The sequence below is a fragment of the Cherax quadricarinatus genome, chromosome 11 (genome assembly GCF_038502225.1).
Source record: "Cherax quadricarinatus isolate ZL_2023a chromosome 11, ASM3850222v1, whole genome shotgun sequence".
Lineage (NCBI taxonomy): Eukaryota > Metazoa > Arthropoda > Malacostraca > Decapoda > Parastacidae > Cherax > Cherax quadricarinatus.
In genome coordinates this window covers 46,533,787-46,546,286 of record NC_091302.1, presented here as the reverse complement: position 1 = coordinate 46,546,286, position 12,500 = coordinate 46,533,787, and the positions used below count along the sequence as shown (strand labels likewise).

At 39.1% G+C, this 12,500-nt stretch overlaps 1 protein-coding gene across 16 annotated transcripts in view; it reads left to right on the top strand.

Moving 5' to 3' along the window:
• Itpr (Inositol 1,4,5,-trisphosphate receptor) overlaps window positions 1–12,500 on the top strand; it is a 590,630-nt gene that overhangs the window by 563,534 nt on the left and 14,596 nt on the right. For all 16 annotated transcript variants that reach the window (XM_070084086.1, XM_070084085.1, XM_070084080.1 and 13 more), the window contains one exon: window positions 9,021–9,181. In XM_070084086.1, the coding sequence (XP_069940187.1) occupies window positions 9,021–9,181 (161 nt within the window). The remainder of the gene's footprint in view (window positions 1–9,020; window positions 9,182–12,500) is intronic.

Below are 12,500 nucleotides of genomic sequence, written 5' to 3'. Positions count from 1 at the left end.
GTTCTTGTTTATTTCCTGTTATCTCCGTGGGGAAGTGGAACGGAATTCTCCCTCCATAAGCCATGCGTGTTGTAAGAGGTGACTAAAATGCCGGGAGCAAGGGGCTAGTAACCCCTCTCCTGTATACGTTACTAAATTTAGAAAGAGAAACTTTTTTTTTTTGGGGGGGGGCCACCCTGCCTCGGTGGGAAATGGCCGATTTGTTGAAAAAAAAAATATGTAAAATAACATTTTTACTTTTCTTTATTGAAGATTGGTGATGGCATCTGGAAAATAGGGAGGAGAAGAGAGGGAGTTAGGGTTAGTGTTTGGAAGGGGAATCCCCCTCCATAAGGACTTTAGGTATCAAAGCCCTCTCTGGGGTTACTTCCCTTCTCTGTCTTTTAATGCCACTAGAACCAGCCTGAGAGTCACTGGACCCCTGTCTCACAAAGTAACTGTCCACAGTCCTCTGTTCTGGTGCCTCTTTAAGACTTTCCTAAAATGGGACATGATTTTGTCACTGAACTTGTTGCAAAGATGGCTTGTTTGAGCTTGCTCAGGGTGGTACTTCTCCACAAACATTTGGACATCATTCCACTTGGTGCAAATCTCCTTAATTTTTGAAGACACCTCATCCACTCCCTCTTCCTCCTCTGAAGCAAGTTCCTGAGCTGTGGTCTGATACTGTTCCAGATGAAGCTCTTCCAGCTCTTCAGTGGTTAGCTCTTCCCTGTGGTCCTCCACCAACTCTTCCATGTCCTCGCCACTCGCCTCCAGCCCCAGGGTGTTCCCCAGTGCCACAATAGAGTCCACAACAGGCAGAGGGTCAGCTGGGTCAGGGTCAGCCTCAAACCCTTCAAAATTCCTCTTTTGGACACAATCTGGCCACAGTTGTCTCCAAGCAGAGTTCAAAGTCCTGGAAGTCACTTCCTCCCAAGCCTTACCTATAAGGCTTATGGAGCTGTAGATATTGAAGTGATTCCTCCAGAACTCTCTTAGGGTCATCTTAGTGTCTGTGGTCACTTCAAAGCACTTTTCAAACACTGCTTTTGTGTAGAGTTTTTTGAAGTTAAAAATGATTTGCTGGTCCATGGGCTGGAGGAGAGGAGTGGTGTTAGGAGGCAAGAACTTCACTGTTATAAAACTGAAGTACCTAGACAAGAGGTCTGCTAAGTTTGGAGAATGAGCAGGAGCATTGTCCATTAACAGGAAGCACTTGAGTGGCAAATTATTGTCTAGGAGGTATTTTCTCACACTGGGACCAAACACTTCATGGACCCACTCTCTGAAAATTTGCCTTGTGACCCATGCCTTATTATTGCTTTCCACAAGACACATAACTTGTTCTTTATGACATTGTTTTTCTTAAACACTCGGGGATTTTCTGAATGATACACAAGTAAAGGCTTCATTTTAAAATCACCACTAGCATTAGCACAGAACAAAAGAGTTAGCCTGTCTTTCATTGGCTTGTGTCCTGGGAGTGCCTTTTCGTCCTGAGTAATGTAGGTCCTCTTTGGCATTTTCTTCCAAAACAGGCCTGTTTCGTCACAATTGAACACTTGTTGGGGTTTGAATTTTTCAGTGTCTACATAAACCTTAAACTCCTGTACAAACTTCTCAGCTGCCCGTTTGTCTGAACTGGCTTCCTCACCATGCCTTACAACATTGTGTATGCCGCTACACTTCTTAATTCTGTCAAACCAGCCTCTGCTGGCCTTGAATTCACTATCAGCACTGGTTCCAGGTGTTTTCTGTACCAGATCGGCATGCAACTTCCTTGCCTTTTCACAAATAATCGTCTCTGAAACACTATCACCTGCCATCTCTTTATCCTTGATCCACACCAGCAACAACTTCTCAACCTGATCGATTGTCTGTGGTCTTTTTTTGGTTAGCATATTAACACCTTTACTTTCGTTTTTCTTTTTGAGCCACCCTGCCTTGGTGGGATACAACCGGTTTGTTAAAAAAAAAAAAAAAACTTTCGCAACATCAGCTTCCTTGATTTGTTCTTTCTTTGCCAGGATAGAAGCAATGGTCGACTTGTTTTTCCCATACATCCTGGCAAGCTCAACACGTTTCACACCATTCTCGTACTTCTGTATTATTTCCTTCTTCACATCTATGGTGTTTCTCACTTTCTTTACCACAGGGCACCACTAGCAAGTTTCTTTGGGCCCATGGTAGCTTATTTCACAGTCCCACAAGCACTAAACACAATGAATTAATCGTATAAAATGTTTGAATGAGAGCACAGGTTAGTGTTCACTCAAGCATCAACAAAGCCAGACTGGCTCATGGCGCCCGCGTGGGGATGCGGACAGAGCGGGCTGGCGGACATGTCCGATACCCAGCGGTTCGAAAATAGGGGCGAGTTCGATAATAGGGACAAAGTTGGTTCGAAAAAAGCTGTTGATTTTCGAAGAGTTCGATAAGCGATACGTTCGAAATTTGAGGTTCCACTGTAATAACTAATATATATTCTAATGTTGTAGACTAGTACCGAGGGCCACATGGAGTCTCATGAATGCATAAGTTGGCAGAAAAGTTTTACACATTTCTACTTACATTTGGTATATGTTTGTCTTTACTTTCCTGTTTTTTTATCATTCTTATTCCTGTAGCATTATCACTCAAATTTGAAGCTTGGTTAAAGACCAGGTTGAAAGCGATTGATGATCCTCAGAACTATTTACAGCTTACAACTAATACAGTTATAGGTAATAGGTTGGTAGACAGCAACCACCCAGGGAGGCACTACAATCCTGCCAAGTGAGTGTAAAATGGAAGCCTGTAATTGTTTTACATGATGGTAGGGTTGCTGGTGTCTTTTTTTCTGTCTCATAAACATGCAAGATTTCAGGTATGTCTTGCTACTTCTACATACTTACACTTAGGTCACACTACACTTGCATGTACAAGCATATACATATACACCCCTCTGTGTTTTCTTCTGTTTTCTTACTAATTCTTGTTCTGGTTTATTTCCTCTTATCTCAATGAGGAAGTAGAATAGAATTCTTCTTCCATAAGCCATGTGTGTCGTAAGAGGCGACTAAAATGCCGGGAGCAAGGCTAGTAACCCCTTCTTCTGTATATATTACTTAAGTTAAAAAGAGAAACTTTCGTTTTTCTTTTTGGGTCGTCACCCTGTTTCGGCGGGATATGGCCGGTTTGTTGAAAGAAAGAAGAAAAAGAATACTTAAGGTGGAAGTAGAGCAGCAAATGGTTTTGCAGTGTGGAAATAAATAAAGAACTATGCATAAAAGCATGCATGGTTCTTTTCATTCAGTGATGGTTCTTTTCATTCACTGATGGCTCTTTTCTTCAATTGATGGTTCTTTTCTTTCATTTTTGGCCTTTTTTTTTCTTCACAGATGGTTTTTGTCTTTCACTCATAGTTTTCTTACCCATATCCTCATCTCTCTTTTTTTCCTACACTCATATTACAACAGCTTTTGGCAGCTGGGTGTTTCTCTTACCATTTTTGTATTTTCTTTGTTTTGTGCCATTCTATCTTACCCTTTGATTTATAAAATGTGTCAAATCTTTGTCCTTAAAGAATAAAAAGGCACAGTACCATGACTGGAACAATACAATAGAAGAAAACTTATGAGAACATTTCGATCTGACTTGGTCCACTAAGTAGTCATGCTAGTTAACCCTTTCAGGGTCCAGAGGCCAAATCTCAAATTGACAGCCAGAGTCCAAGAATTTTCCCCCCAAAAATTTTTATATTTTTTCCAGTGAAATAGTAGAGAATCTTTTTCTGAAAGTAATAAAGCAAAGAGTACAAAATTTGATGGAAAATTGACGAAATTACGCTCTTGCAAATTTTGATGCGTCAGCGATATGTACGCATTGGGGATTTTGCTGATTTTGATTCCCATTTTAGGCCACTTACATTGTTCCAGTCGACCAAATTCTTAGCTATTTTGCTAGTATTACTTCTATTTTATCAGTTGAGCACAAGAAATCACCCAGTCAACTGTTTCAACTACCCAATAAAGTGATCGGAAAGTCGTAATTTGGCCAATTTAACACAAAGTTCAAAATATTCCAATTTCAAAATTGCCCAGAATAAACAATGCAGGCATTCCAGGCACTAAACTAACATTTTCTCTGTTCATTAGTTACATTTTCAGACTTCACAAATGAATTCCATTTTGATTTTTTATTCACATAATGAATTTTTATTCACACCAATAAATAGAAGATTTACTGTTATGCAATATTGTAATAATTGTATAAGTAATATCAGCACATTCGTCAACGTATATTAGACCCACCAGCTGACGCATATTAGACTCGTGACATTTGTTTACTTTTGAACATTGGCAAAAATTTAACATTTCCGCTACTTTGAGCTTGGTTTCAAGCCATTTTCAGTACTAAAACCAATAAAAATCATCTCTATTTCTGTAATATGTATTCCATTCTATCAAATGAGACCAAGAAATCGCAAATACAACTGTAAAAAAACATATGAAAAAACACCACAAAGTCGCTGTTTTAATCCAAAATTACGGTCGCCATTTTTTTTTTCTCATTATGTACTGTGTGCTGCAGGATTTGTTTTATGTGGTGCACACTTACCACACAGATGTGCTCTCTCATATCTAGGCCCAAATTTACCACTCACAGGTTATCTAAGTGAGCTGAGCTCATGGCATAGAACTACGGTTTGGACCCTGGCTTCAAAGTCGTAGATCTACAGCACAGACCCTGAAAGGGTTAACCCCTTCAGGGTCCAAGGCCAAAATTTGAAGTGGTGCTCCAGTGTCCAAGAAATTTTGAAAAAAAAAAAAAAAAAAAAAAAATTCTTACAGAATTAAAGAGCATATTTTTGTGAAGGTAATAAGACAAAAAAAAAAATTCTGATCAGTACTTACCGAGATACAGTGCCAAGAAGTTTGTCAAAAATGATGTGGTGGCGGCAACATCGACGAATTCCACTTACGCGCATTACATTATTTTGCGGTTTTTATTGTTTTTTCTTTTCTTTTCCAATTTTTTTCTATTCCTACTAACATTTGGGGCCTGGGAGACCAATACTGAATATAATGTATATATATAAACTCACTGTATTGAACACAATAACCGCACTAAAGTTATTATCATATTATTGTTTACCACTGTTGTTTATTACAATAAACATGCACAAATCTTGTATAATACTAATGTTCTATCATATATTTACATATTTACAATCACTGGACATGGTTTTAGAACTGCTGGAGCTTGTGGAACTCCTTGAAACAAGGCACCATGCACAGAGGCACCTTACATTCCTCACACATAAACCGAGTGTCTTTGCGTCTTTCTTGCCGTCGTTTTGTTTGTGCACAGACGATGCATCTCTTCTGAGCAAATTTCTTCTGAGTTGAAGGAAGTTGTATTATGAAATGATCACCTTCCCTCCTCAAACGCTTGGGAATATCCTGAGGAATTCGAGGACCATGTTGTATAGCAGGTGTTCTTACCTGGTACTTCATTATGAGTTGTCTGACAACAGACAAACAAAATTCACCATACGGTGGTCTGTTGCCAGTCTTTATTTGGTACATATTATATGCATTGAGCATTGAAATGTCAATGAGATGGAAGAAAAGTTTCATGTACCACTTGTAACTCTTACGAACACAGTCAACAAAACCAATCTGCATGTCACATTTGTCAACCAAGCGCATGTTTTGTGTATAATCAATCACTGTCACTGGTTTTCAAATACGTTCATTAGTCACTCGATCAACTTTGCCACTGTCTTGCATTTCATTACGGTGAATGGTTGTCAACAATGTGACATCTCGTTTGTCATGCCACCGTAATGCCATGATGTCATTGGCAGTAAACACCTGCACGTCATCACCACGAGCACCTGCGTTGAGCCTGGGCATATGTTTACGATTAGAACACACTGTGCCACACACATCTGTCTTGTTCACTCGCATGAAATCACTGAGTAATGGGCTTGTGTACCAGTTATCGGTATATAATGTATGCCCCTTACCAAGATAAGGTGCCATCATGTTTCTCACTATGTCACCTGAGATACCCAATAACATCTTGGTATCTTTCAATGTTTTACTACCCGTGTATACAACAATATCCAACACCAGGCCACTGTCACAATCACAGAGTACAAACAGTTTTATACCAAAGCGTTTCCTCTTGCTCAGTATATTCTGCTTGAATGACAGTCTACCTTTGAACAAAATCAAAGACTCGTCAATTACAAGATTCTTGAATGGATAAAAGTATATGCTGAACTTTTGTTTGAGATACATGAAAACATTTCTAATCTTGTATAACCTGTCACTTCTGTCAGGCCTGGTTTTGTCAGAGAAGTGCAACATATGTAAGAGTAAGATAAACCTGTTCACTGGTATGATTTCACTGAAGACCGGGGTAGAAATTAGCTGATCTGTGGACCAGTATGCTTTTATATTATGCTTATAGACGTGAGGCATAAGCATTATTGTTGCAAAAAGCAAATACATTTCTGCAACAGTCGTCTCTTTCCACCTGTGTAGTCTTGACTGTGGTGATAAGATCGTATTTACCATGGTGTACTCAAAATACTTATTACTTTCCCTGACAATAATTTCCATCAATGGCTGGTCAAAGAATAATTCAAAGAATTCCAGTTCATTGGCCGTGGTTCCAAGGGGACAAGTAGGTAGAATTCCACTTTGAGAGTCATCAAAGTGGTGAGGCTTGGGAACAAAATTGGGATTTTGCTGCCAATCCCACATACGGTTTGCTGGTGGATACTGGACATCATAGGCTGGTTGTGCGGGTGGTTGTGGTGGGCTGGTGGCTGACACTCCGCTTTGTCCTTGAACTGACGAGTCAGCAGCGTGGGTCCCAGCGTGGCCTGGTGAGTCACGCATGGCGGTGCCACTACCATCACCACTAACACCATCCACTGATGCCTGTGGTCTATCCATGCCAAGTGTAGCCACATCATCCTCACTATCACTACCTAAAACTGGTGTAGGGCCACAGGATGTACTCCGTCCCCTGGGCACAGCATAGGGTACACTACCCGAGCGCATGCGGCGGCGAACATACCGACACTTCACTGGTGAATATGATTCCTCACTATCACTACTCGAATTATCGTCGAGCGCAATAAAATCACAATCCACGTCACTATCATCATCATTACTGAAGTCAGAGGCCTGGCCACGCAAAAATATTAGTTTTCTCTTGCATTGAGGAACAACCCACCGTGAGTCACGAGTGCCCACACCAGAGGTAGAAGGTTGAGGATCGTCAGGGTTTTCTGCACTATTATCAATATCCTGGTCATTCTTTTCGGTCACTAACTGATCAAAGCCGTAGAATTCGTCTTCATTTCCACTTCCATCAGTGTCAGATCTATCAGATAGGAAGAGGAGAGTCCCAATTTTCCGGGGAATGAGAGCTGACTTGCGACGAGGCATGGTGAACAAGGGTGACTGAGCCGGCGTTCCCACAATGCTATGCAGGCGCCTAGATTTTTTGTTTATAGTGCACACCCACTGCGCAGACCCGTTCTCTCACATGTAGGCCTATGAGCGCTTTCGCGCTAAATTTGACGGCGCTAGAATTTTGACGTAGATCTACAGTTTGGACACTCAACGTAAAGCCGTAGATCTACGGGACGGACCCTGAAAGGGTTAATGGTCCAAATTGGACTGAAACATCATCATAAGTTTCATTCTTCCACGTGTGAGTTGTGTATAAATCTTTGTCCTGTTTCTAATCTTATACTATTTTGATCAACTGTTTCCTTTTCTGAAGTGAGGTAATGTTTTATTGTGTGCTCAATTTGCATATGGGCCATTTTATTTATCTGATTTGTGCCATTGCTAATTTTGTTGGACCTCTTTGCTGCATTTGGTACCATTGATCATGGATTACTGATAGATGATCTTTTCATGTGTGGCCATAGGAATACTGGACTGAAATTGTCAAGTAGTGGTCAGCAGTTCTGTATCTGAACCATTTTCTTTGCCCTGTGGCTGCTCAAGACTTTTTTTGGACTGGTATTGTTTACTGTTTATGTTAGTGTCTTCTGCTTACTGTTGGATGCCCATGGGGTTGATTATAATTTTTATGCTAACAATCCACAAGTCTACATCAGGATTCTAAATATGGCAGATGAAAAACTCTGTTACTGGAAAATCAGATTTGGATGATAAATTGTAATTTGAAACTAAATGAGGGTTAGATTTTGATTATGAGGAATATACAGATTGGAGATTTTGGTGCCTTTCATGGTACTACTGTCAGTTTGTAGCTTGAGGGATCAGTGAGAAATTTGGGTATCTACCTGTATTCTTGCAGTTTTCATATTAGTAATCTCTATGCAGTCAGAAAATATCTTGATAAGGAGAGTCTTCATATGGAGCTCAGGTTGCAAGTATCTGTTAAGTCGGGAATCTGTTCAAGCTTTGATGTTTCATTTTAAAGCGTATCTCTCTTTTCTAGAGCTTATGATTCTGATGATCATACTGTCACTCGTTGCATTTGTGGCTTGATGTGAGTGCTTGTGATTTTCTTGAAAGAACATGCTGAAAAATAACAAAATCCCAATTTATAATCATTATTATTATTCTGGGAGCAAGGGGCTAGTAACCCCTTCTCCTGTATAAATTACTGAATGTAAAAAAGAAGCATTTCTTCTTTTTTGGGTTACCCTTCTTCAGTGGGAAATGGCTGGTGTGTTGAATTTTTTTTTTCAATGTACTGACCGTATCCCACTGAGGCAGGTTGACCTAAAAATAAAAACAAATTTTTTTTTTTGTTACGTTTAGTAATTTGTACAGAAGAAATTACTAGCCCCTTGCTCCCAACATGGCTTATGGAGGAAGGATTTTTCTCTACTTCCCATAGAAATTTGTGTATATGTAATATAATACGTAATTCTCTTATTCATTATTTAATAATAGAAAATAAGACTTTATTATATTTTATACATTATAAATAATACTTGTGAATAATCAAAATGTGCCTTTATTCAAATGAGGTCTCATTCTCTTTTGCAGGATTAACACGCTCAAGCTTTGATAACAAGGCTGTCAACTTTGAAGACCACATCAAACGTGAACACAACATGTGGCACTACCTTTACTTTTATGTTCAGGTGAATGTGAAAGATCCGACCGAATTCACAGGACCTGAGAGTTATGTCTACACCTTGGTGAAGGTAAATCAAAATAATCTATGAATACATTTATTGTTTTTTATTAGCAATATTAATACACTTCTAATGATAGAATAGGACCTGAGAGGTTTCATACACTGAATCCAGTCCTGATACAGTACTTTTACCATGAGACCAATGCTATGGCTAATAAGTGTTTAGATGAAAGAAAGTTAATACCATTGCAGGAACAGTTGACAACTAACCCTCAATTTGGAGAGGAAATTTTAGACCAAGTTTCTATCTGTCTTTAAATATTATTGGTTATAATTTGAAAATGGCCCAGGGCAGGTCAGAACATCATCTAAAGTTTCTCCAAATTGTAGGCTATTTGTGAATAACTAAATAATTTATTTGAATCAGACATTTGGCTCTAGCAAACCATATTATTTTTATATTTCCCCAAAACCTTGTGAAGTTGATGTCATGCTTTTCCCAACAACTTCAGCCAAGGGATACCCAGAGAATGTCTCCTTTCATTGATTTTAGGAATGGGATGATATGAAAATTTTTGCCAATACCTGTACTCAATTTTAGGGTGTTACTGATACCAAGAAACTTAGCCAATATCCACCAATGCCAATACTGACAAGCTACATCTCTGATCTGTTTTACCTTGCAGTACATTATACAGCTAACAAAAAGGCATCATCAGTTGCTTCAGAGCAGTGCTTCTAGATGCATCAGGGTCAGTTTTAGTGAAAAATTCTGCAACTTTACCAATAACTTGGAATTATTTTTGTAGTTGATGCCAATGTTATACCTGCATGTATAACAATGTTATACCAGCATGTATAACATTGGCTGACAGGATGTGTATGAAAATTCTAGTTTCCAACAGCATATTTCCCAGAGTTACTCAAAATTTATGTAAATGAATGTTAATGAGCTATTAAAAGTTGTCATTACACCAGTTTAAATATCCAAAGTACTGAATATGATAACAATAATGATTATTCACAACAAATTAGAGGTACAAAGACTAATAAACACTGTCAGTGTTTCAAGTCAGTTAGGGGTGTGTCAGTATTGGTACCAGCAGGTATCAAATATCGTTTCTTATGCTTTACTCTACAGTTAAAATCTTAAGGATGTACTCCCAAGATGAAATGATTTAGTGTTTTTCCTGTAAGTCTCCCCACATAGAGTGAACATATTCCTAGACAAGGGAAGTCATTTAATTTCACTATTTTTTTTTAATTAAGAGACCCACTGTTAGGGACTGATGGTCTCTTGAGTCCACCTCAGATGGAAACAGAAACCCTGATGTAACAATTTAGCATTGAATCTAAAGCACAAAGTGTTTGTAATGTATATTAACCCTTTCAAGGTCTGTCCCGTAGATCTACGGCTTTACGTTCAGGGTCCAAACCGTAGATCTATGCCATGAGCTCAGCTCACTCTGATAAACTGTGAGTGGTAAATTTGGGCCTAGATATGAGAGGATACATCTATGTGGTATGTGTGCACCACATAAAACAAATCCTGCAGCACACTGTGTATAATGAGGGAAAAAAACAGACCGTGATTTTCGATTAAAACAGCGACTTTGCAGTGTTTTTTTATATGTTTTTTATAGTTGTATTTGCGATTTCTTGGTCTCATTTGATAGAATGGAAGACATTACAGAAATAGAGATGATTTTGATTGGTTTTAGCATTAGAAATGGCTTGAAACTGAGCTCAAAGTAGTGGAAATGTTAAATTTTTGCTGATGTTTAAGAGTAAACAAATGACCTCACACGTCTAATATACATTCACAAATGTGATATTTATACAATTATTACAATATTGCATAACAGTAAATCTTCTATTTTTTGGTGTGAATAAAAATTCATTATGTGAACAAAAAATCAAAATGGAATTTATTTGTAAAGCCTCAAAATGTAACTAATGAGCAGAGGAAATGTTAGTTTAGTGCCAGGAATACCTACATTGTTTATTCTGGACCCTATTTTGAAATTGGAATATTTTGAACTTTGTGTTAAATTGGCCAAATTACCAATTTCCGATCACTTTATTTTGTAGTTGAAACAGTTGACTTGGCGATTTCTTGTGCTAATTCGATAGAATAGAAGCAATAATCATGAAATAGCTAAGAATTTGGTCGACTGGAATAATGTAATTGGCCTAAAATGGGAGTCAAAGTCGGCAAAATCGCCGATTCGTAAATATCGCTGACACATCAAAATTCGCGAGAGCATAATTTCGTCAATTTTCCATCAAATTTCGTACTTTTTGTTTTATTACCTTCACAAAAAGATTCTCTAACATTTCATAAGAAAAAATAATTTTTTTTTTTTTTAAATTCTTGGACACTGGGGCACCACTTCAGATTTTGGCCTTGGACCCTGAAAGGGTTAAAAAAAAATACACTGATAAGTAACACGTCTGAAGTTCATCTGTAACTTTTTTTGTGTGTGCTTGCGTGCGTGCATGCACATACGTGTACACCTAATTGTACTCGCCTAATTGTGGTTGCAGGGGTTGAGTGCATATGTGTGTATGCATGCATGTGTGCACATACGTGTGTGTGTGTGCATGCGTGCACAAACACGCGCAAATGAGGGGGGGTAGAACAGGAGGAAGGAATAATAATATAGTCGTAGTAGTAGTAGTGCAAAAGTGATGGAGGTTGCAATAAGAAAATAGTAATACAGTGGTACCTTGACTTACGAGTTTAATTCGTTCTGTGATCGAGCTCGTAACTCAATTTGCTCGTATATCAAATCAGTTTTCCTCATTGAAATTAATTGAAATGCCTTTAATCCATTCCAGCCCCCAAAACACCACCCCAATTTTTTTGTTACAGGTTTTTAATAAGAAAGAAGTATTTATAAATAAGAAATATTGTATACTTCACCCACCACCATCTCTACTACACCCACCACCATCTCTACTACACCCACCACCCTCACTACTACACCCACCACCATCTCTACTACACCCACCACCCTCACTACTACACCCACCACCATCTCTACTACACCCACCACCCTCACTACTCCACCCACCACCATCTCTACTCCACCCACCACCATCTCTACTCCACCCACCACCTTCACTAGTCCACCCACCACCATCTCTACTTCACCCACCACCTTCACTACTCCACCCACCACCTTCACTGCTCCACCCACCATCATCTCTACTCCACCCACCACCTTCACTACTCCACCCACCACCATCTCTACTACACCCACCACCCTCGCTACTCCAACCACCACCATATCTACTCCAGCAAAAAAACGACCGAGCGATGGCTCGTAACTCAGAAAACTTATAAGTTGGGGCACTTCTAAGTCAAGGTACCACTGTAGTAG